Raw genomic sequence first — 25,431 nt, forward strand, 5'->3', positions numbered from 1 at the left:
TTCTATACCTTTCATATTTTTTTGTGCTGGAAGTGAACATTTTTCAATCCTGTTTTCACGGACAGTTCCAGTGCACTTCACGCCCAAAGTGGTGAGTTTTCGAACAAGCTTCAAGCTCATAAAAAATTGTCAAAAAACACGTGAAAACAAAGGTCAGTTTTAGACTTGAGCCTGCCCACCATGTCCACCACAACGGAACCTCCGAGACCAAGGTCAATTTTGCTTTCAGGGGCCACGCCATATTTTCCTTGGTAGGGCTCAGTTGACAACAAGTAGCCGAGAGGTGTGCACAGGCACCACAACTTGTATCCAAATCAGATTGGTTTTCCTTTCAAGAACTGTTTACACTCGTGCTTTCCGAAATATTCACACATGCTTTCGCGATGCTGTAGCAATCTGAAAGTGGTGCGTACAAAAGAAACTTCTGATTCAGAAGCTTGAATAATAGCCGCATCTTGGCAAATCTCTCATCCTGAAGCAGGTTGTTGTTGTCGGCAACATGCAGATTCGAAAGTATTGCTTCGAAACGGTTACGCCTCATAGAGTTCGCAACAAGTTCGTTGTGGCAGTCTTCAGAAATTTCCCACAACATTCCAGCGAGGTACAGGCACGTACCCGCTGAGAAGAAGCACGCCTATGACACACTTCATTTCTTCTTCTGTCACTCCTAGGCTCCGATTTTTTTGGTCGGCATATCGGTTAGTTTCTTTCACGAGAAGCGCGATGACGTCGTCATCAAAGAATTTCTCGAATGCATCTGCGGGAGTGAGGAAACTTTCATCCTGTTCCTCTGCCAACCACTTACTTTGAGGTAGCTTTGACTTCAAGTCTATCTTGTCCGAGTTTGCGCTGGATTTTGCGACATTTTTGGCTGGCTCCCCCTCGTCGTCGTCACTTGATGCATTGTCCAGGCCAACAATTTCCGCTCGAAGGACGCTTCCAGGCAAGTGAGCCATGTCAGTGTCATTTTCATCCCCGCTTTCTTCCCCAGTCACTGTGGCTGCGAAATTGTCCGGCGGTAATATTGCCAGTGTGGAGGGCTCGCTGCCACCAGCATCGACAATGTCTAACACATCGTTCAGAATTCTTGGTGGCGCTGTTTCCGCATAAAACACCGGACACGGTATTCCCTCCCTGAAAAAAAAATCATAAAACGTGATCAGGTCGAATTCATATTATCTACTCAGCGTAAATGTTAGCCAGTGCATTTTTTGTATTATTGTAGAGAAAGAGGCGGGATCCATGCAGTGTGGCGAAAAAAAAAACCGCGAACACAAGGGTATTATCACTTCCTTTTCAAAATACCTGCCGAGAACAACAATTCGTCCATAATACACCAGATGGCGTAACATGTCCACAAGCCTTGCGTGAAAGAAGCACTATAGTCACTATTGTGCTTACCCCCATCGTTAAACTACGTAGCGGTTGCTTCTGGGCACTTACACCGCCCCATGACGCCTAATTTGCCCAGTGTCCTAAATATAAGACGGCTAGGTTTAGCGCATTGTAACTTATTACTTCCTGCATCTTGAACAACACTACTGAGCCTAGTTAATATACATACTCTTATGAGGCGGTCGACACATTATTGAGGTTTTCGACAGTGAATAAATTTTCAGTACTTACTTTTTCCTCGGCTTCATGGCGTCTTCCGTACAGCGTGTGGGCTCGGATGGAGAGTGGAGTTCATCACGCGGCAAAACGAAGGGCAAGCACAGTGTAGGCTTGCACACATCAAGGCGGATGCTTGTTTGAAGCATTGTAGGGTGGCGCTACTGTTCATTTAAAAGAATAGAGATGTTAGCGCACATTAAAAAAGCGTCCTACATGTAGGACACTGGGCCCATATGGGTTAAACTGAGGACGACGCAGCGAGCAATGGAAAGCCTACGAATAAATTTATACAAACAACTGATTGCACAGAGAATATAAACATAACAACTAGCGTACACTGATTTGACCACTAAGAGACATATAAAAAAATTATAACTAGCTGTAGTGAGTAAAAAAGGTTATAACACCGGAACAATCATACACCGTGAAGAGTTGAAGTGTACTTTTCAATTATTATTATAGGTACTGGCAAATTAGTAGTTTGACTTGATGCGTAAAGTTTGAATCTTCTCATTGGTTGAAACTACGGGTTGGTGGCTTCAGGTGTCCTCAGTATTATTGCAAGCCGGCGAAGAGGTCTTTATTTGATTCGAATAGCATTTTGGGAGTTCTGCCTATTATTTGCATATGATTATTCTACCAGTGCAAGCGGGCAGGAAAGCATGTACGAAGTCCTTTAGCGCATACTTCTTGAATTCGGCGTAGCACGTTGAATCATAGATAGTGTTGTATGACCCTCTCATGCGCAACTCATAGTTCCCACCTGAAACAAAAACAAAGTGACTTAATTTGCAATGTTACCCGCCTAACGTGCGTCGCACGCAATACTTTTTTAGAATTCAGCACTACAATGTAGCAGTAAAAGGCATTGCGTAAGCAATAAACAGTTGGCAAACTTCAATGGCGCTTGGCATGTTTAGCAATCGAACAAAATTCTACATTAATGCAAGCTTCCATCGAGACCAAATGTCACCAAAATGGCCAATAATTTAATAAATGCCTTTACACTTATTTAAAAACTTTCTATCAACATGCTGCATTTAGTTGAAATTTATCTGTAAATAAAAATATGGTAAAAGGCGGAGTAACAAACTCTTACCAACGCAAGCTTCTCTTGATACCCTGGTAGCAGCCATTCAAGATAATAATGACGAGAAGCAATATGACAATCATCTATCAACATCTTCGTAACCTATGCACTTCATTATACCTCCTGTTAGCCAGAATCGCAACGACTCGCTCACACATGCCCCTCTATTGCCAGTAGCATGGTGGCAATATAAGTCGATGTGCTTGAACTATTTGCCCGTAAAAACAACGTAGTATTGTCAGTTCATCAGCAAAAAAAAAAAAATAGACGTAAGGATGCAATTATAGTCATTACCAGTATATTTCCGCATAGACTTAAAGAACATTTGCGCACAATAATAATCACATATTGCACTTAAAAATTTACTCATGAGCATAAAAAGAGCACATTTCAAACTCACTCGTAATTCGCAGATTCTTCTATACAAGAGCGAAGTTTTGCACATGTCATGACATTTGAAATAATATAGCAGAAAGCATAGAACTTCAAAATAAAGCAAGTCACTGAAACCATACAAGGTCTTTAACCCTCTTCGTACTGTGAAAACAAGAAAAGTGCACCAAATACCTTAGAAACCTTCCTTCGCTCAACTTGGGGAGCGTGTTTCTCTGATCAAAATGACAGCATACTTTAAATCTATTTTCGAATTTGTCTAATCGTGCGAATATGTTGCTATGAAATAGTTTAAATGCATTACAATACAATTAAATATGGCTGTACAATACAAGCCGAGATAAATATGGCACGACAATATGAACTCACACCATCTGACGTCAAGAAGCACAACTATGACATTTGTAGCCGTCACTGGCTCGATGCTAATTTCATTTATGGAGGTCATTGTCGTCACCGGTCATTTCGGTACACAACATCCAGACTACTATACTGATATTCGGGGCTTAACGTCCCGAAAGCATGTGATTATGAGAGACGCCGTAGGGGAGGGCTTCGGAAATTTTTACTGCATAGGGTTCCTTATGGTGCACCCATATCTGAGCTCACGGGTCTACAGCATTTTTGCCTCTAGCGAAAATGCAGCCACTGCAGCCGGGATTCAATCCCGTGACCTGCCTGTCAGCAGCCGAATACTTCAGCCACCAGACCACTGTGGCAGGGCCAGACTACTATACTCGCCAACGGAGAAAGAAAAGTTAAATTTTTGCATTACTACCCAACACAGCGAAATAAATCGCCACAATTGCATCAATTGCATAGTAGAATTACAGTTTCTTAGTTGAAATTGCCAATACTTTATAAATTGTTAAATCAATCATGCCCTTGACAATAACGTAGTAATCATTTTGGATTTTTCATGTGAGCTGCAATAAATGTTAACGTCATAGAGGTTTGATATTTTGAAAACTGACAGTAAAAGCAGTGGGAATTGTACATCATAAAAGGCGCTGTACATCTTAGAGCCAAACACATGCATTGCTGAGCTCATGGTCCTATTGAAATGGCGTATGAACTATCCTGAAACTCCTGCATGAACAGCCAAACTCTAGTACCTGTTCGACCACTAAGGAAGTATAATTACATGAGCTAAATTATGTGATTGCATAAAATATTGACATAATGCACAAAAATTCAGCAGACATCAAAACGAGGATTGGGGAAAGCGAAGCTTCGTGCATGTGTGACAGTCCTACAACTAATATTCAGTGTTTGCTATTGTGAGCCGATGTGAAAGGTGCGAAGAGAATGACAGCTAAGCGTCTGTTCTTCTCGCCTCTTGTCGTGTTTGCGCTTCTTACTAGGAATTATCCGAAACAAATACTTCATGCGTTCCAGCCCTACTTTCAAGAGATGACAACATAGTCCTAATCTCTGTGGCAGTTTTGCACCGTCATCGATGCCTGTAACAGACATTTGCACAATTACGAAGAATGAAAATCATTTCCACAGGTGTGAAATCTGAATAAACAGAGAAGCTGCGAAGCTACCTCTGCCACTCGAAAAAGTGCAGATTCAATTCTTTCTTCGTCTGTCCTCACTTTTTCACTTTTTCCTACTCTGTTTTCTTTGTCTGCATATTGTCATATCTTGTCCTGCCTTCTTGATATATAGAATCTTTTGCCTTACACTCACCTCTCTCACAAATGTTTACACGCGATACTATACACGTAGCTTATTTTTGTGCCACGTAAATTCTCTCGTTCAAACCCTAACAGCAATTCTCGTCCCCCGTTTATCCTTTTCAACCCTCTGTTTAGTCAAGATATAAGCGACTATGTCATGCCTAACACTTTGCTACAGTATACGGTGCGTTGGTATGCTATTTTAAGAGCTGTTTGACCCATCCACACTTTCTGTTGCATGCACATTTTTATAAGACGCCTGCTACAAGCCTAAACAACCCTTGTTATAAACATGCGAGATGAAATAGGATTATAAACAAGTATATCTGCGTGACAATTTCGTATTCTCGTAAATAACTATGCCAATTCCTAGAACTTCTTCGTAAAGAGAGCCTATAGCGACATCATGCTAGACAAGAAGTCTCGTGACCGAATATAATATAGAGTTGTAGACGTATAACCTGTAAAGCAGTGTCTTAGATAACAAACTGTTCAAGGAGAAGGATGTTTGAATATTACTACTATTACAAAGAGTTGTGTCACATAATTCTTATACCAATGAGCTATAGGATAATTGAAGTGCACACATAGACATATCTCATAGCAAGCTTTGCTTGAACAACACTCATTGGCCAGAAGAAAAGCTTCTTTAAATTACCATACTCACTTTGTGCTCTTAAAATGCTGACAACATATTATTGTAATGAAGAATTTCAGAATTCCTGATGCGTTTATTTGTGCGACTCTATACTACATTATGCGACTCTAGTGTTATGAGACGCTATTATGCTTAAATTATTATTTGTTCGTATACCACGAGGCTCTTGTTGCGCTCGAGCGGCTAAATGAATTAGTTGTATGATATCAACACCTTTCTTGTCCACACGAACTGCCTATGTATATGAAGTTGGTTGCGCATAAGTGCGATTATTCAATGAAGGCACAATCTTTGTCTAATTAATATTTTCAGGTTTCTGTATACTTACAACTGATGGGGCTTCTCACTACTGCACCTCTATTCAATGCGACAATGAGCCAATCACCTCCGTCATCGTGCTGTATCCAATAGCTTTTAAACCCCTACTTGCACTTTCCAAAGAAAAAAAAATGCAACAGACAAAACGCCTAAATTCCGTAATCAGCTTCTTCATAAAGTAAGTTTTCAACAGTCGATTGAGTGATGTTTTCTGTTTCATTCTCGATATCCAAGATATCGCTTTGTTATTACTCACAGCGCATTTATCCATCTCTGGAGGGGAGTTCACAAAAAATTGTTTAAAATGCATTGGAATTGAGTATGTGCGAACCCGAATGCTTGAGTTGGTCATGTATTGTGGCATCTTGGAGTATTCAGACAAGTCATTTGTATTGATGTCAATTAAATCTCGCTTACGGAATAGGATTGCACCTAACTTTCATATAGAGTTACGTAAATATCCTAAAAAATAACTCAAACTTGGATGTGTTCGTAAGGTTCCTGAATTACAAAGTGCACATAAGAGATCAGACGGGCATTACATTTCACAATTGCCTTTCAATCTTGCAGCCATACTTTCACGACATCTTTTGCTATAATACACATTTCACGTTAACCTTGTATAAATACATATATATCATTCCTGTTTTAGGCGTTCCGAAAATGTTCAAAGGGCTTTGTGTGTGCTACGCTCTGTTCTTTTTTATACATGGTCACTTTGAAAAATGTGAAATGTTGTATGTTAATGCTCTATTCTTACAGCCTCTCGCTGAGCTGCCTTTCGGTACGCTACAAAGTTAACAATATAATAATGCACGCAAAGGCAGCTTCGGGCTGTATTTCATAATATATTTGTTGCTGCAGATGATATCAAACTTTCACGCCCAGTTTTCTTGTATGTTATATGAAATTTTCTGTTAGCATTGCAGTTGAATGCTCTTTCTTTATAATAAAATTCTTAATAAGAATTTATTCATCAAGCGAAAAGTAGCACAACCAACACGAAAATAACCTTCAAGAAAAATTAAAAACACTGAAAGAATGAGCAAAAGAGTTATATAGGGCTTAGCGCAAAAATACTACTTTAAATGATGTCACAACACATTAAAAGCTCCTGAATTTTCTCTCCTATCTATCAAACAGCGCGCGCACGTGAGCCGATAATTAATAGCATTGAATGACGTCACATGCTTACGCATGTGAGGTCATTCGTAAGTTCTGTTGTGAGGTCAAGCGTAAGTTCTGTTGCCGAGAATTTTACTGTGAGCTGTATGGCCTTATATGTTTTTTTTTTCCATATTCAGCTGTGCTGTGTGGGACTCACCCGGGTCATGTTCTTTTTTTTTTTCGGTAAGAGTGATCTCGCGAGTGCCGAAAATTGATTAACGAGGCGAAATGAGTATATTCGTAAATGTAGACAATTGTGTTTTTATTTTCGGCCGAGTTAATAAAAGGGAAATGAATAAATTGAACAATTTTTATTTACCTATTTTTTACAAAGTATGCAGACACTGTCTTCACTCGTGCACCCATAGGCTCGTTGTGTAAACAAAAATTGATAAGGGTGGTTAGGTAGAGCGTGACAATATGAATATCGTAATACGCAGTATATAATCTAAAAATGAAACGAAAGCACTAGAAGACTTAGTAACCCCACAGGACAGAAAAATAAATATATAATAGAAAATAAGATTCGTCATCAGATTAAACATGACATCATCTTGATGTTTGTTTGTTTTTGTTTTGTTTTTGCACGAGCAAATCGGGACAAAGTTGACTGCGAAAAGCGGCTGAAAAATTGTACCTGTTCGTGTTTCTCATCTATGTCTCCGTTGGCCTCTACAAAACTCTAAGATCAGTATGTTCCAAATAGGCCATATCAAAGGTTTTTTTATAACATCATATTTAGAGACTAGCTCACTCTTCTCAGTTCTGGTTTTCCAGTGTTTTCGAAAATTGTGAAGACAGTGGTACGGGAAGATTTAAACGGGATTATATAATATTGTCAGGAACATGTTTATAAACGCGCTGTGTATGGTGTAAGAAGATTAAATTTTGCTCTAAAGCAGGTGTTTTTGCAGGCACATTTTATTGATCTATAAGCGAGTGCACTCCAAAGCTCGACCTTTTTTAGCAATGCTGTTCACTCACCTTTGCGATGATCTCCGGCCGAGGGCGGCAAAAATATTTTGAAGACTCCGCATGTAAATGTTGGGTCAGCGAAAAGTATCTGCTCAGCCACCAGGGACATAATGCCTACAGGAACAGAAGAACATATTTATATATGTATATAATCATCATGATTAGCTCGGAAACGCCGGCATCAAGGTTAAACCTGTTGCGGGCTTTCTTTTAACGAGTATTTGGTGTACGTAGCTAAGACGATGGCGTAACAGTGGCAGACATTTTCACAGTACGTACTCAATTTTTACTCACTTCAATCTAGTTACCGCCATCAAACTTCTGGTGTTCAAGGCACTGAGAATATAGGAAGGCACATATTGTCAAATAATTTCATACACTGAAGCAAGCGATAAACCGAACCTTATTTACGCGTACATGAAAGAAAGCGTGGGACGTGAGTGATTACTTTGGTAGGTGTTTGTTGGGAGCTTGACTGGCCACGATGGTTCACGTAACGCACAATAGGTACTTCTTACAATGTTGCTTGCACGTATATTTCAAGAATAATGGCCGAATGGTCATTCCGTGTTCCTAAAAAACAGCGAGGCCTGCACGGAACACACAGAATTGTCATGGCAAAAACACATTCGTCGCGCAGTTACCTTTGTGTGACAGCTGGTTGTTTCGTTGCTGTTCTAAAACGCTTCATCACTCACATTAACGCCATTACTTTCCAGACATCAAGCCTGCTCATGGCCAGTTTGCAAAGGAGTATTAAGCACCGGCATTAATAAACACAGCGTTCAAAAAGCAGTAAACGCCACTCTACGTATTTGTTAAGTCACTGGTACCAGCATAAATTTTGATAGAAGCAAAGTATTCTAGCTAAGCATGTGGGCCCAAACTCCTTCGGTCTTCTCAGATATTTGTCGGAGTGCGACTTCTATTCGGCATGTCAGCATGCCTTTCCATAGCTATAATAACAGCTGCCCAAAGTTTAATACTGCGATAACTACGATTCGTCACAAGGTGGCTGCATATGGCACGTACGAGACCATTCTTCTTTGCGAAAACGTGCAAGATTCTTTGCATGAAAGCTTATTTATGTTCTGCAGGTGCTGCACTGCTCTCTTGTGCATATTCATGGATGCCTCAGGATCTTGGCCTGTTTCATTTGGGGCTGCTTATGAGAATCCATGAGGAGAGACAACCTTTTCTTCCGCCTGAAAAGGGGGGCCTCAATTCGGCACATTTGTGAAGATTCAACCCCCCCCCCCCCTCCAAAGTTTTGATACTGTAACTTTTTATAAGACGGGTTTAGTTTAGAGTGTTTGTATAACATTGGCAGAACAACGTTAACCACTGCTCTTCTGAATAACATTTTCCCGAACCTCTTTATCAGCTGCCATATTCACATTTGTCTGGTCATGCCCCGCCGCGGTGGTCCAGTGGCTAAGGCACTTGGCCGCTGACCCGCAGGCTGTGAGACCGAGTCGCGGCGGGGGCGGCTGCTTTTCCGACGGAGGCGGAAATAATGTATACTTTTGTGCTGAGATTTAGGTGCAAGTTAAAGAACCACGGGTGGTCAATATATCTGGAGTCCTTCACAACAGCGTCTCTTGTAATTAAATGGTAGTTTTGGGACGCTAAACCTCACATATCAAACAATCAATCATTTGTCTGGTAGATCGTCTGGAGATGTAGATTGTGAATATATCTTGCAGTGAATTTTTTTCTTTAAACTGCACTCTTTCACTCACTAATAAAGACGTGGTTCAATGAAAACTCAATACATGTGCCACGGACAGCAAATTGTAGACTCTGCAGCTAACCTGAGATGATAGAGCTTTTTTTTCCATTCATTGTTGTGGCGCATTCTATTTCGGGGGCATTTTACAGGAAACAATCAGATTATAACTTCCAATCACAGCTCATGGTATCCCGTTCCTGCTTTGCAAAAAAAGCCCGACCAATACTACTCCATGTGACCTGTTCATGTCGTTTAGACTCTACTCACTATGGAAAAGTCGCATCATCAATATACACGCTGGGCCACCATGGAGGACGAGGTCCGTCTTCCGAGACGCAGCTTCTCAAGTGCGCAGTGTTGTCGAGACTTTTCAACCCGTTCCGGAGTGACTTCCTCTTCTGGACGCTTGTGTGTGTTTGCCGGATTTCTGATGAGTGATGTTGTGCGTAGTTGACAAGTGATGGTGTTGATTCCATGCATTATAGAAAAAAATTGCCAGCATATCCACGGAGTGAATGATGGAGAGTGGGGCGAAGAATTCGTCCGTCCATTCGTTCTTGCTTCCGTCCGTCCATGCGTCCGTCAGTGTGACCGTCCGTGCGTCCATCAACCCGTCCGTGCGTGCGTCTGTTCATGCGTCCGTCCCTGCGTTCGTCTATGCAGCCGCCCCTGCATCCGTTCATGCGTCCATCCATGCATCTGTCTATGTGTCCGTTCGTCCATCTATTCAACACTCCAAGAACCACCATCTCGCACCTTTTCATCATATATTCCCCATATAGAAGCACCGCCATCCAGCGGACATTCCAAGGACTAAACGAGAGGTGTCACACGCACACTTTCTTACGGCTTGCGCTTCGGGTCTACTTCCCACCTTTAACCACCTCGAGTTCATGGTGTATATTAGTTCACTGTATTCATGGCACTGCGGCCGAATGCTCGCTAAACCTTTCGAAAACCAAGGAGGTTACGCCCAGCGAGTATGATGTAGCAAACTTTTTCAGTCAGATAGAGCTCAATGTACATGCCGATGGCTGCTAATGGGAAATGAGAGGCGGAGAATTTGGCTTTTACTTTCTTACGGCTTGCGCTTTGTATCTACATTCCCATTTTAACCACCTCGAGTTCATTTATGGTATATACAAGTTCATTGTATTCATGGCACTGTGGCTCAACGCTTGCTAAACCTTTCTAAAGCTAAGGAGGTTACACCCAGCGAGTATAACGTAGCAACCCTTTCATGTCAGATAGTGCTCAATGTACATGCCAATGGCTGCTAATGGTAATCTCAGCCTGCGCGTTAACTAAAAGCCGAATGCTCCTGTCTCTCATTCCTCATGAGCAGCCATTGACATGTACATTGAGCACTATTTTTTATTGTTCAACAACGCACAGAAGAAGTCTCTCACCGACACCACCTTGGAGGCCAAAATGTTATACTTGTTACATACTACGGGGGACGAACGGGTGCCGCTATAAGGAGCTTCGCCCCTAAAAAGCCCAAGTAGGCTCAGTGGTAGAATACTGGTCTGGCACGTAGGGGACTTAAGTTCAAATGCCATTGTGTTCTTGGTGTTTTAGATGTGACGCAGCTCTTCGACTCACGGGTGTAACACCATTTGTACGTGCGCCCGTCTGAATGTGCCGCAACGCGTTCACCTCGCCACAGGTGTTAAAGCGATACTAAGAATGTCACGCAACAGCTACACATTGACGTGACACTCCGCTCACACACTTTTCTCGCAGGTGCGTGCTTACGTCCCTTTCTACCTCAACCGCAGCCCACCCGCTGCAGCTGCCGGCTCCTCCAACCGCTCACAACGCACTTTTTTCTCGCTTCACCATGTCCACCACCCTCACCGCTCGACCTCACTTGGAGTAGAAACACCCTTTTGGCTCGTTTATGTCCGATAAAACTTACGTAAACCACCACACGCATCCCATGTCTTTGCGTTTTAAACAAACGTTTACTCGAGTAACGCTACACCGAGTTTAGCTTCAAATATTTCTTCCAGCAACCCAGTCGATGCCCATTTCAACCGGGTCAACGCCGTGCGCACCACTGCTGCTTCTCGTTCCATCAAGTTTATGTTCGGAGAGATGGTTCAGACTTTTTTTTATTTACTGAGTTTTCTTTCTTATGACATGCGATAGTGATTACCGACATCGGCGGCCGCCACGGCGGACAACTACGGTGCCGCACGCGACGCCTGCTGTAATCTCATAACAGCTTTCGCTGTCAAACTTGTGAGCAAACGCATTGCGTTCTGGATTTCATTTGCGAGAAATAGTTTCCATAGCCACCTATCTCTGCATTGTAGTTGCGCAAAAGCGCAGTGCCTCAGTCAGTCAGCAAAGATCCATTTCTAGATGTGGGAAGTGATCTTGTTGCGGTGTGTGCCGAACGACAGCACACGGCATGCTTCTCGCACGTTCTGAACAAGACACTAATGGTCACCGGTCTGTTGCAGATAGGCTTTACTGGACTGAAAACCCTTTATTATATAAACTACTTCTGCCCACAATCGCTGTTTTGCAAAAAAAAAGATATTTAGCGTTTGCTGCAAGCTCGGCTTACTATCTGCAAATTGGGAGGAGTTGTGTACGAAAAAGGACGCCAGAGAACACAAAAATAATGAGTTACATGGTTCTTGTCTTGGCCAGCGTCGACTACGTGGCATGTCACTACAACTATCATTTTCATCGTTTATGTTAGTGAAAATACTAACTGTAAAGGAAGTTACCAATAGAGGCATTGCTACGCCCACTCCGGCAAGAAAGTTTGCAAGCATTTGTGGTTGTTATGTGTATATTTGTACTGGTAGTCGTTGCAAGACCACAAGTTTCGTTTCATTTCGAGGACTGCTGGCAGCACCGTAAAAACACCCAGTAAGTACACTCAATACCTCACTAATGTCACGTAAAACAGAGATTTCTTAACTGAAATTTGTTTTCCTAACTACCTCTCTGAAGCTAGCTAAAGAAATCAGGTTTGCAACAAGAGTGAAGCGCTTTAATTGCAACTATTAGCGTGTGGTAAACTAAGTAAGGCTAAAATCTCACTTCTTGACTGCCTGTTTGGGTGCAACTAAATGGAAACGATAGCACAAGCAAACTATGACGCTCAAGCTAATAAAGCTACTTTTGTTCTGTGCTTGCTTCAAAGAAAATATTACATGATAACAGTACACATAAAGTAGTCCACGTGCTGATTTCTTGCAATATATGATGACCCTGAGGTACTACGCCCCGCTTGAGCCCTGCATCATCTTCTAAAGTCGTCATACATAGCCCGTGCTTTCGCGCACGCCATCGCACATCTCGCGTACGACATGCGAGGCGAGTTATGACCTTAATTTATGGTGATTCAGACAAGATTCCCCATCTATACAAGCCCGACGTCTTCCACAGGGTGGTATCGGCAATACGAGGGCTATTATTTCAGTATTACAGGATCGATTCGGCACCACTGACAACGATGGTGATGCGAGGAATGCTCCTGAAATATCATATATTTACCAGAGTCACATTTATCCGACATCGCTACTAAAATGCACAATAAAGGAGCCTAGAAGGAATCATTATCAAAGTGGTTTTAAAACAGTAAAAGTGTACGTATTGAACGTTGCTCTGATATGAGCAAGAGTTACCAAACAACGTCACTGGCAGTAATCTTGGGAAGTATTACGCGAACATTTTTCTTACTTTGGGAACAGAATTTAAACAATGTAGCGTTTGAACGATTTATTTCAAACATGCCATATCACAGTATTGCACATTGAAATGAAAAAGTTTTACGACACTTCGAAGAAGAGAGGTAAAATCCTTACGAGGATGCCTTGGCGCAACCATGCGCAGTCTCGCGAATCGCTGCGGAATATTGCGGGTATTACAAGGTCTCGTAAAAAACTTGTGCAAGCTGGTCAAAACTGGACCGATCTTAGAAGAAGTGCTACATGAGCTTCTGAAAGCTTTAGATAAGAGCGCAGGAACATTGAAATGGGCAAAAACATCATACTGTCTTATTTTGCATCTCTTACACCGTAGCTCATTAGGTCTGAGAAAAGGATATAATGGCAACGTAACATTATGCTATATCATTTCACACTAGAGCCCCGTTTCCTTAGGTTTCGGTGATCGTTAATGAACCTCTGCTGGGCGAAATTTCCAAAGCCATGTATTACAGCCTCTCTCAATATATTATATTGTAGTTTCGGGATCCTAGATATCACCAATATTAATATTGTTAGTAATACTCCAAGTTTATTATAATAATAATAATAATAATAATAATAATAATAATAATAATAATAATAATAATAATAATAATAATAATAATAATTATTATTATTATTATTATTATTAATATTATTATTATTATTATTATTATTATTATTATTATTATTATTATTATTATTATTATTATTATTATTATTATTATTATTATTATTATTGTTGTTGTTGTTGTTGTTGTTGTTGTTGTTATTTGAAGAGAAAGTAAAGTCCGCTGCCAGATTTGTCCCATTTCAAAGAATGCTTGAGATATTCGCTATGAAATGTTGGACGTTGTGTAAGTTGCGTGCATTTTGTTATTGATATGATCGGCTGCTCATGAGAACACTGCGAGGTCAAATATTGATTGCTCAAAGCGTGTCGAATAGAAACAGTAGCCCCCTAACACAAACGTCTGTCTGCTGTAGCACTTGGTAAAACTTGAGAGATTAGAATCACTCATTCATTGCCCTCTTGTAAAACAGCAGACCAACGTTTTAACCATATTTTTTCGCTTCATCTAGAGCAGTAGAAAAATACCACAAAATATTTATATAGCGAGCAGCCTTACGCCTAAATAATTGACTACAACTCATTGAACAAACAATTTGTGAAAGAAAGATGGCACGTTACAACGGCTGTCACATTGCACGTACTGTAAGACATTTTTAATACCCTGAAATATTTGTTGTAAAGCAAGAAGTTGTTTAAAAGATAACAGTAAATGTGTCCCAAGTTTGTTCGCAGGAGCACCATAAGATGATATAATAACCGTAACTAATGCTCGCGTTACTTGTTTCGGGCCATATCCTATTGGATGTTTGTTCACTTCCAAATTGTTAATGTACAAACAAAGGCTAAAGATGATATTAAGTAGCATTCAGTTAAAACATAGGCTTGGTGAGTAATAAATGTAAACAGCTTACCTGGAGGAGAAACTCTCATTGCATCATACGTGGCGTTAGTAAAAAGGCTGATGGTTATGAAATTCCCCTGCAAAGTTGTATTGACCCTACAGGTGTTGGTATAGTGTCAGTGTATACGAAAGATGTTCCTATGTTAGAAAGTAATGGTTACCATTCATGTCCTAAGCAATATTCTCTCTCAAAGAAAACAGAAGTATTAGTTGCATTATTCACGAAATCAACTTTGCAGGTTATTTTTCTTCGTGTTGTCAGCATTGTCCAGATCGTGGTATTTGGTGTGTAGAACTGCAAAAAAATAAAAACGTAATCGATAACAACGAAAGAGAAGGCAGAAGCATCCAGTTTTAGAGAAAGAAGTTTCTGAACCTTGTGAAACGTGAAGGGACAATTTTATGCTTTTATGCATACTCATTTTTCTTTTGCTGCACCGTTGAAAGATGTTGCGGGAAACGCTTGGTTTCATAGCAGGACAAAGCATCGTAACGGCATATGAGCGTAAAACTGTGGAATTATTCGTTGACTCATCAGCTGAAATGACACAGTTTTAGAGACATGATAGTTTAAATAAATTGATTTCTGGACTTACGAAACTTGCTATTCGCACAATTCTCTTGCAGTTGAGCCAAGGATATATGTACCAAGTTTACTTTGATGAATGTTGCACTTTACCAGCAATGTTTTTTTCAAAACGTAATCGTTTCATTCAGTATAACTATCTTTTTTCGCTAGTAATACGCACACCTAAAATTGCTATTGTCGAACAGAAAGAATACTTTTTCTAAAGAGGCACTGGTGTGTTCCGTATTACATACACGTTTTGTTGGAAATATATTTGCTAGTCTAACATCCAGCCTGGTTGACCTCTACATCAAGTACAGCCACTGTGAGGACAGCGCCTCAGTGATGGCCTCACTTCATTCTGTTTGTGCCGCAGACCACTACTGCCAATCTACGCATCCTCAACAGGCAAGCACTGTCCTTGTACCTTAAAAATATTGTGCCTAACGAGATTAAGGACATCAGGATAAACACGAGGAAGAATGTTTTGGCAATCGACATAATGAACCCGAGCGGACTGAACACGCTACAGCATGTGTCCGAGCTGGGAAACATCAAAGTCCAATCCATCATACCAGCAAATGGTGACACCGTAACAGTAGTTATCTATGATATGGACACTCAAATCATCAATGAAGATTTTCCTGTACTGACAAAACCAGTGAGTGAAAACAACGTCATTGTGCATGCTGGTCGCCTAGGCAACTCTCGTTGTGTGTGAATAACATTCAAGGGTGACTGTCTTCGCTCTTACGTGAAGGTTGGCCATTTTCGTCACCAGGTTCGCCCATTTATTCTAAAGCGTATGCAGTGTTTCAAGTACCAGACGATTGGCCACGCGAAGGGCGTTTGTAGAAATTCCGCAGTGTGCCCCGATGCGCTGAACACCACTCAGAAGACGACTGTAGTGCAACTACGTTGAAATGCTCCAACTGCCACGGCGCTCACAGTGCTTCCTCCAATGACATTCCTCAGATTAAGAAAGAGGTTTATATTCTGAGACGAATGGTGCACGACAACGCGACTCACAGAGAAGCTGCGCAAAAAGTAAGGCGAAGGCGCCGTCATCGTCGAAGGTCCTCACGAAGGACAGTGCAAAATCTAACGAGAAAGTCAGCAACTCAAGTGGAATCGACAGGCACGGCTCCTAGCATGGAAAACATCTGCGCTGGAAGAGAAGATGCTTAGAGATCTCTCTCACCAAAGGAATTGCCCCTCCTTCAGCCTACACGATCTGATGAGCCTCAACAGAAGCCGCCTACACGACCAGTCGAGCCTCAACAGAAGCCGCCTCAAGAACAAGCACAAGATGCTGCAACGCCTGGGAAGTCAGATCATCGCGTGATGGTGATGCTAAGATCATTAGTGGACACCATTCACGTGTTGTTAAGCGACATGAATACACCGTCAGCCAAAAGTGCCCTTCAAGTACTGGACGCGCTTAGTCCAGTGCTAGCAGCCCTAGAGCAGACCATGGCTAACCCACCACTGTCTTTCAGGGTTGAGGTTCGTAAAGCAGATACTGCAGTGGAATGCCAGGGGACTGAGATTGTGCATTGGTGATTTTCGTCGATTTGTGTACGTCAATGTGTTTCCCGAAATCCTCATCTTTGAGGCGAACATATCGAGTGCAATACAACTCTCAGGATACGAACCTTTCATGTTGTCTACCTTAAATAAAAACAGCAAGGTTCTGGTGTTCATTCGCTGAGACCTCACTTACATCCTTCAACCTCTACCACCTCAAGACGGAAACCAATACGTATGCTTAAGAGTGAAAAAGAGGAGGCTCAACATCATTGTGGTTGGCGCATACCTATCACCATAAAGCCATTTCAATCAAAAAGAACTACGAGATATCATAGCGTTAACTCCTGACCTGTGTGTTATCATCAGGAATTTTAATGCTCATCATACATTATGGGGAAGTCAGAATACCAATATAAAGGGCAGAAACTTTGTGTCTTTTGCCTCCAACAACAAACTTTGGTTACTGAACGATGGCAGTTCTACAATTTTACGTGGCTCCACATAGAGTAGCTGTCTCGACTTGGATTTCGTTTCGTGAAGCTCAGTGAAACATACTGAATGGTTTACAGATATAGAAACGCAAGGGAGTGATCACATTCAAACATACCTCAAGGTCAGAGGATTGTCGCCTCCTAAAGTGCGCAACATGGTTAAAAGAGTGGACTGGAAAGAAATTCAGTCTCCTATGAAAGACCAATGCCAAGAACAGATATGCGATTTACAAGAGGCCATCAAGAACACCGTAAAAGAGACTGTGTGTACGATCCCATGCCCTGTCAGAATCATGAACATCGACATAAAGCTCCGACGACGAGCTGAAAAAAGGCACCGGTGCACGAAGGACGTAGAAGATTTACGGACTGCTAGACGTATGCAGAAGAATATCAAACTTCGGTTGGACAAGCTAGAATTCTAACGCTGGATTACTTTCTGCGAGTCACTCGACCCTCGTAAGTCTTTATCGCAGACATGGAGGACGGAAGGAGGTTTGAGGTCATCCCCCATTCAGAAGTCACCATTCAAGGCCTTAGCTTTTTACCAAAATTGACCAGATGTGGACGTTGCTGAAGAGTTCTGCGCCGGATTGTCAGAGCAAACTACAGCACTTAGCTCACCACTATCGAGGAGTTGTTCGCCACCACGTGATTCCTGTATGGACTTCCCGATCACCATTCAGGAGCTCAAGGCAGCACTCGCTTCATGCAAACGTAACTCCGCACCAGGACCTGATGGAATCTCCAACAGAGCCCTGTGTCATCTGGGTGAGTGCGCGAGAATAGCTCTACTTCAGCTATATAATGATTGTTGGCTAGAGGGCACTGTCCCCTTAAGTCGGAAAACTACTCGTCTAGTACCACTGCTAAAACCTGAAAATTGGAACTCTCCTCCTATCGCCCGATCGCATTGGCTAGTTGCGTGGGTAAAGTGATGGAGAGAATGATTCTCGGCCGACTTGAGTAGTACTTGGAGTATCATGAGATATACCCAAATGCCATGGCGGGCTTTCGACGTGGTCGACCATCGATTGATAGCGTCATCGACCTAATCACGTACGTTGAACACGAGAAAGGCCATAAGCGTCTTTGCGCCTCTCTGTTCCTTGACGTCAAAGGAGCCTATGATTACGTTACACATGAAGCCGCCCTTACGGCACTAAAAGAGATTGGAGTAGGGGGCCGAATGTTTAAGTGGATAAGCAGTTATTTCCAAATACGATCCTTTTTTGTGAGTACGGAGGCCGGGAACACGTATGCACGTTTCAGTTGTCGTGGCGTCCCTCAGGGTGGTGCACTGGGCCCCGTGCTATTCAATATAACACTAATCGCTCTCCATATGCACCTGCCAAACAATATTTATCTATCAACATACGCTGAGGACATCAGCATATGGACATCTGCGGTAACTCGCCTGCATTAACGAGGGACAATACAGAGAGCTGCTACTGCAACTATTTTGCATCTCCGCAATCAAGGCCTGGAAATTTCCTCCGGAAAGTGCGCTCTTCTGGCATTTGCGCGCAAACCCATGTCGAATTACAGAGTGTCAATTAACGGTCAAAATATACCATATCGTCTGTCTCACAAATTTCTGGGTGTCATAGTCGACAGAGACGTATCATGGAGCCCTCATGTGTCGTATTTGAAAAAGCGATTGACAGGCGTATGCCATCTTTTCAAGCTTCTCGCTGGAAAGACTTAGAGAATGCAGTCTAATGGTATTTTATGACTGTACAGGGTGCTTTTTCTTGGCTTTTTACGCTATAGTCTACCTACATTATCAAAAGCCACCAAAACAAGTCGACGCATGATACAAAGCGTTCAGGCACAGGCGCTTCAAATATGTTCAGGTCTGCCTCAGGGTTCCTCAACAGTGGCGACTATAGCTTTAGCCAAAGACCACCTCATGCTGACCCATATTAAAATTGAAGCTTTGAGGACACACATAAGGCATTTGGGACGGACTCCCCATCACCACCTAGCTTCTATACCAGCGGATAGACCTCATACTTCCTTTTGTTGAACAATAACTACACATATAGTGACGCTCTACCAAACTGGTTTTACGCCCGCGGCGAGACCTTCAATTCCTCCATGGTGTTTCAAACAGCCAGTCATCAACCTGACATTACCAGTCATCCAGAAAAAACGAGATTTCTCAATACCAGTCCTCAAGCAGCTCACCTTACTTCTGCTGTAGGAGAATTACCAAGACGGCACCCACGTCTACACCGACGGCTCCGTCCTGGCAAACAGCTCAACTGCGGCGGTCGTCATTCTAACGCCCGCCACGACCATGAAATTCAGGACAACCCATGCAACCACAACAACGGCAGCAGAGCTTGCAGCGCTTCGTGCAGCGCTGCGTTTCATTAACGACCAAATCACGCAATGGTGGAAGATTTTCTGCGGTTGCAAGGCGGCACTGCAGTCAATTCTGTCAAATCTACGCCGTGCTCTACACGAGCGGTTGGTATTTGAAACAGCAGAAATGCTAAACCATATAACAGAGAAAGGGCACCTCGTTATATTTTAATGGTTGCCAAGCAACAGTGGAATTATCGCTAACGAACGAGCTGATCAACCTGCCCGTTCAGCCCATACAGAAGACAACAACCAGTCAATACCTCTCTCAAGGACGGACGCTGCTAGGAGGCTCCACATGCTTGCTCGTCAACGCTCAATGGCTCTTTGGAATGAGCCTCTCTTTACACATGCACGGTTACAATCCCTTGATCCAACGTTAAGCTTACGGCTTCCAAAAAAAAAAATCGATGAGGTGACGCTACTGCTTTGTGCAGACTATGGTTGGGAGTCGCGTTTACCCATGCGTATGCGTTCCGCATAGGTATGGCCGACACCGCCGACTGTGCTCACACCGGAGATGAAGAAACAATTCGACGTATCCCGTGTGACTGCCCGGAATACAACCTGGAAACACAACACCTTTGTAATATACTAAACAGGTTAGATGACCAGCCGCTGTCAGAAGAAAGAATACTGCGCCATCATCATGACTCATCGTCACAGAAGAAATCCGTGCAAGCGCTACTGGGCTTCTTGCGAACTACTGGCCTGTCGGAATGCATCTGAGTGGATTGATTTTGTGTGTGCGTGTGTGTCAGTGTTTTTCTCCTATTTATTTTTCAAGTCTATCTTTCTCTTTCAACCCCCTATTCCTCAGCCCTAGTGTAAGGTAGCATACCAGATACTACCATCTGATTACCCTTCCTGCCTTCCTTTTTTCTCATTTCTCTCTCTCTCTCTCTCTCTCTCTCTCTACATCAAGATACTTTTGGCCTTTATTGAATTCAATCTACCAAAGTAGTTCAGGCTATCGGATGCAGAAGAGCACTTTTGCAATAATTTCGAATACATGCATAGTTTAACCTCCAACCGTATTGCACAGTGCATGTGCTCCCAGCATTTTGCTTCCATCGAGGCACATTGCTGGAAGTCTTCCACCGACAATGTGCCTAAAAAAGCACAGGAATCATACGTTCAATGTAGACTACACTATACGTTTTAAAATTGGTGCTTGAATATTATGTGCAACAATGAAAAGCATGCTTACAGGCCCAGTCTAATTGAAATAGAAAAGAACACGCACCACCAAAAAAAAAAACGAAAGACAGCAGAGATCGGTCATCGTTCATTTGTTGTTCTGCATTTTTTGTTTCTTAATGGTACACGTGTTCTGTATTCTAGTAAGCGTGCACCAAATAACCCGAAAGAGTTTGATTACCTAGAGACCTATTCTGAAACTGTGTTGCCACGAAGCATTCTGTCTGGGAATCTAATTATCACGTATGATAGTTGTTTTTTTTATCACGAAGACCATCAGAGCATTTGTGCATTATTTGCGGCCAGTGTACTTTGCCCTGGATTCGTGCGGACGATTCAGAAGGGTAATCTTCTTTGGCTGATAGCTGGTTTTAACTTTCATTTCAAGGTTACGGATCTTTTAGCAGCTCACCGTAAACACAGCTCTTTATTGCAGTTGTGTCGGGCATTTCTGGACAAATATTTACTCAGCAGTTCAAACGAAGCCAGCTTATCCTAACCAGTTCGCAAAGTTGCTAGATCGATGCACAGCTCTATACCTACAGAAGGGACCCGGTAATACTAACATGGGCGTTTAAAAGTAGCAAAAATTAAATTGGCTTTTAATGTGTTCTTTCATGGTTGTTTGAACAATGCTTTTGTGTCCCACTTCTCAAAGCTGTGCAAAACATCTGCCACGTGCAGCTTGTTTTGGAAAGACATTATGTGTGTGAATGTGTTAAAACAGTTAAAAAATACCGAGCTACAGACGTCGGACAGAGTGGTGTTGTGAGGGACAACAGAAACAGCGGAGCTTGCACTAACTCTCGCAAAGCTTGGGCACAGCAGAGAGAGTGGGCTACTTACCTAGCCTGAATTAGATAGGTTTCTACATTCAGACCTCTGCTTCTCCAAACACTTGCTGTACTATACAATAAATGACTAGGCTTTCGGTCTTTCAAACTCTTTTTGTGTCTGTTTTCCCTGCCTGTTTTTCCCTATGTTGTCCATTGGCCTTTATCTGTTTTTGGAACAGTGAAAAATTTGTTTTTTGTTATAATTTATTAAAACAAACGCAGCTGGATATAGAGTTTGTAAATAAATGCAGCGGCTGTTGTTGTAGGGGCATTGTTTGAAGCCCTTCACGGTAAAACGTTTAGAGTCGACGAATCAAGTGTCTAATATACTGTCATCAGCATGACATTCACCAAAATAATAATATTGGAACAGTTTAGTTTCTACGCCTCAGTTTTCTTCAGTAGATGATAACGAATTATTGCCTTTACACTGAAGTAAGTGCTGTTTTTCTACATGTAGGTAATAAACATCTCGAAGGCTCTAGTTGCTACTGGGTTTGATAAACATTGCTGCAATATTTGCCCGTTAAAAGTAACGGTAACCTTTCTTATTTAAAATGACTTACTACTGCATTCAACTGAATTGCTTTGGTAATGGTGGGTGTTTTAGAAAACAATTTTTAACTATTTAAAATCTGTTTGAAATATACTCGATTTTTATGGGCAGTTTATTGGGTTCTGAAATGCACTGTTCGCTAAACCGTACCATTTTTGGTCCAGTAATTGGTCGCAACGTTGCCGGTGCCGCAGAAGTTGTACAGATTGTGTGGCTGAGCCAATCTGACTGACTGTGTACAGCGTTGTTGAACTCACATTTCCGCCAGTTAATATGGAGCGGGCCTTGACACGTGTGAGAGTCGCAAATTTTTTAAGAGATATTGGAGGTATCGAAATAATGATTAGAGTACACATAGTATACGAGAGGTCAGACACATAAAGAGTGTACTAATGCTCACTCCTGAATGTTTCGTTGTTATGGTGCCCCTTCAGTAACCTGGGGCCTTATCGTTGTGTCGCTCCTACGAAGGTCCTTTACTACGTAAATGTTATGAAAGTGCCAATACGCTTAGATGCTTTTTGGCTAAGACAGACTATAGGTGCGCGCACTGGGCAGAAAAAGGGGAATCATGAGGGGGCGCAAAGCCTGCTTCTTATATTGAAACTAGAGGAAGGGGGCACTGTGACGAACCTTCACCCTCCTTGAAAGGGAACTCTGCGCATGCTTAGGCCAAAGACGACCTTAGAAAAACTATGGTGCGCTACCACTTAATGCACTGGAGGAAGTGAGTGAGCTATACTCGGGGACAACTTTCTGTCACAATGAAGGGAAAGCTCTGTGGACAGAGCTGCTGTGCTTGTACTCCTCCGCGAAGTAGTCCGGTTCGGATCACGTTTGGAGTGACAGCCACATTCAAGTAATTCCGCTGCACACAAGTAGATACATCCGCTCACACAGTCAATTGTGAGTGAAATGCAGTACAAGCTCCTTCAGCGTGTCGTCCGATTATCTGAAGGGCGACTCGCACTCACCTAAAGACCAAGACTGGATTTTGATTATGAGGTGAACGTAAAAGGTGGGACGCTTTTAGGCGCACAAAAACGCGAAACGACTCTTCAGAAAGCAACAACAAATAACGATGCCTCCTTAGTGCATGCAGCGTCTCTTTATAAACAGCATCTAGTAGAAAATAATGTTGTTCTTTTTTTCACCAATCTAATGCGAAAAACACGAACGCATTTGTAGCACTTTTATTCTACAGTGGTGGCACATGCCCACCTTGGCTCTGTAGCCTTTCCTTCATTGGCTCAGAAAGTTGTCGGTGACTATATCTGTTTTCTTTGCGACGCACCACTGCATGGTAAAATACCCTTATTTAGGATGGGAAAGACAAAGTAATTAATATAGCACGGACAAATGAAACAGCCCAAGAAAAAAGCACGGTCCTCAGTAACAGAGAAGTCTATTTGGGTGTCAGACTTCGAGACAACCACACGATGTGTACAGCTTCAAAGCTTCATTATAATGTTGATGTTCACCAATGTCGCTATTATCTTTCCCATATTTTCTCCGCTGCCATGATGCTGTGTGTCGAATGATGATAGGACCGTAAGTTATTTATTCAGGAAACGAAACCATTATGTGGCATCCAACTCCACAATCACGCCTTTACATGCGGCGCAGTGTTAGTGCGTGAATAATTGTTTCCATTCATTTTCTACCCCACCTGGCTATTTTGTAGGGATGAGATGTCATCGATGGGAAGCGTGTCAGCTGCTTCACGCGCCGGTACGGTGTCATCAAATGGCGATGCTACCGTGCTCAGGTAACTGCCCTCAACGCTGAACTTCTCGCTGGTAACTTTGGATGAGTTGGTAGAGCTGTTTTCTCGTGGAGAAACATCGTTAGTCCAGTTGTTCACGTGATAGAAGAATTAGCTTAGGCTATGTCGGCGTGTAGTGTACTTGACGACGCCCGAACTTTTACACTAAATAAAGCAGTTCCCTATTACGCTTTTGATTTGCACACTTAGTTAATTGCCTATTAAAAATTACTTACCAGTCCCTCGGCTGAATGAGCCAGGCTAGGTGTTACAGGACCATTCATGCTATTTGAAAATCGCGTCACTTCAGTAAGGTCACGTATGCACCCATGTTCCCATGTAATTGTAAAAACATGGCACATTGAGCAATATATGAATGAGTTCTTAAAAAATAATGTAACCAAGACATACACCTTGTGTCGCCGTCAGAGCTAGAATTCAGGAACTATAAATAACAACAAAAGTGAGCTTTTTTGGAAAGCGTGTGCATCCTAAGTAAATTGTCAGTGAGCGATCGTAGAAGATTGAATTAACTGCAGAAAGCGGAGAAGCACATATACTGCCAAAATGTTTGTCAAAACATATATTCCCGTTAACCACGCACGTCATGCTGTAACTATAGGTGAATCCTGTATGACTACGAACCTGCGTGATGTCTGGCGCCTGAAGCCCAGGAAGGTGAAGAAGGTTATGACATTTTATAATAATAGTTAGAGCTGAAACTGTAAGCGCTACTAGAATATCGTACCTTGTCATGCTCGCGGTACAATAAATAATAAATTCTTGCGCGCTTCAGTAGCTGCTTAGTAAGGCGCAACCAGTTGTTACAGTGCTTTCATATATCTTTTGTAACGATTATTTTTTTTCTTACAAAATCTTGAAAGAATACAATGCCTATTCAATATACAAGGCACGGCTCATTCGTTTGCCTTCTGCTCGCTTGTGTTATATTGGTGAAATCAAATGATGAGTTTATGCTAGGCGGAATAGCTGAGTGCACATATACTACAATAAATGAAGCTGTGGTAGTCGTGATTACATTATATGGAGGTACAATGAGCACTCATTTGAGAGTTTGTGACACCCGCGGCCAGGGTTCGATACCGCGACCTGTGGGCCAGCTGCCGAGTACCTTAGCCACTAGACCACAGCGGCAACGACAGGCAATAAAACATTTTAAAAAGAACAACCAGGTGCATATATTGCGCATTGTGCAACGAGTGGGTCGTCGAATGCTCTAACGCTTTACAAAAGTTTATTCTTGTTCAACTATTAACTTTTGCGCATACCCACTG

At 42.2% G+C, this 25,431-nt stretch overlaps 1 protein-coding gene across 1 annotated transcript; it reads right to left on the minus strand.

The window, feature by feature from the left end:
- Positions 1 to 2,169: 2,169 nt before the first annotated feature.
- LOC119167990 (uncharacterized) lies at positions 2,170 to 24,891 on the minus strand. The gene is made up of 4 exons (XM_075865498.1): positions 24,782 to 24,891; positions 14,831 to 15,115; positions 7,910 to 8,014; positions 2,170 to 2,377 (listed from the first exon to the last, which is right to left on the minus strand). Exons 2-4 carry the CDS (start codon positions 14,847 to 14,849, stop codon positions 2,232 to 2,234), a joined length of 270 nt encoding a protein of 89 aa, XP_075721613.1. The 5' UTR covers positions 14,850 to 15,115; positions 24,782 to 24,891; the 3' UTR covers positions 2,170 to 2,231.
- Between the last annotated feature and the right edge of the window lie 540 nt (positions 24,892 to 25,431).

The sequence above is a fragment of the Rhipicephalus microplus genome, chromosome 6, assembly GCF_043290135.1.
Source record: "Rhipicephalus microplus isolate Deutch F79 chromosome 6, USDA_Rmic, whole genome shotgun sequence".
NCBI lineage: Eukaryota > Metazoa > Arthropoda > Arachnida > Ixodida > Ixodidae > Rhipicephalus > Rhipicephalus microplus.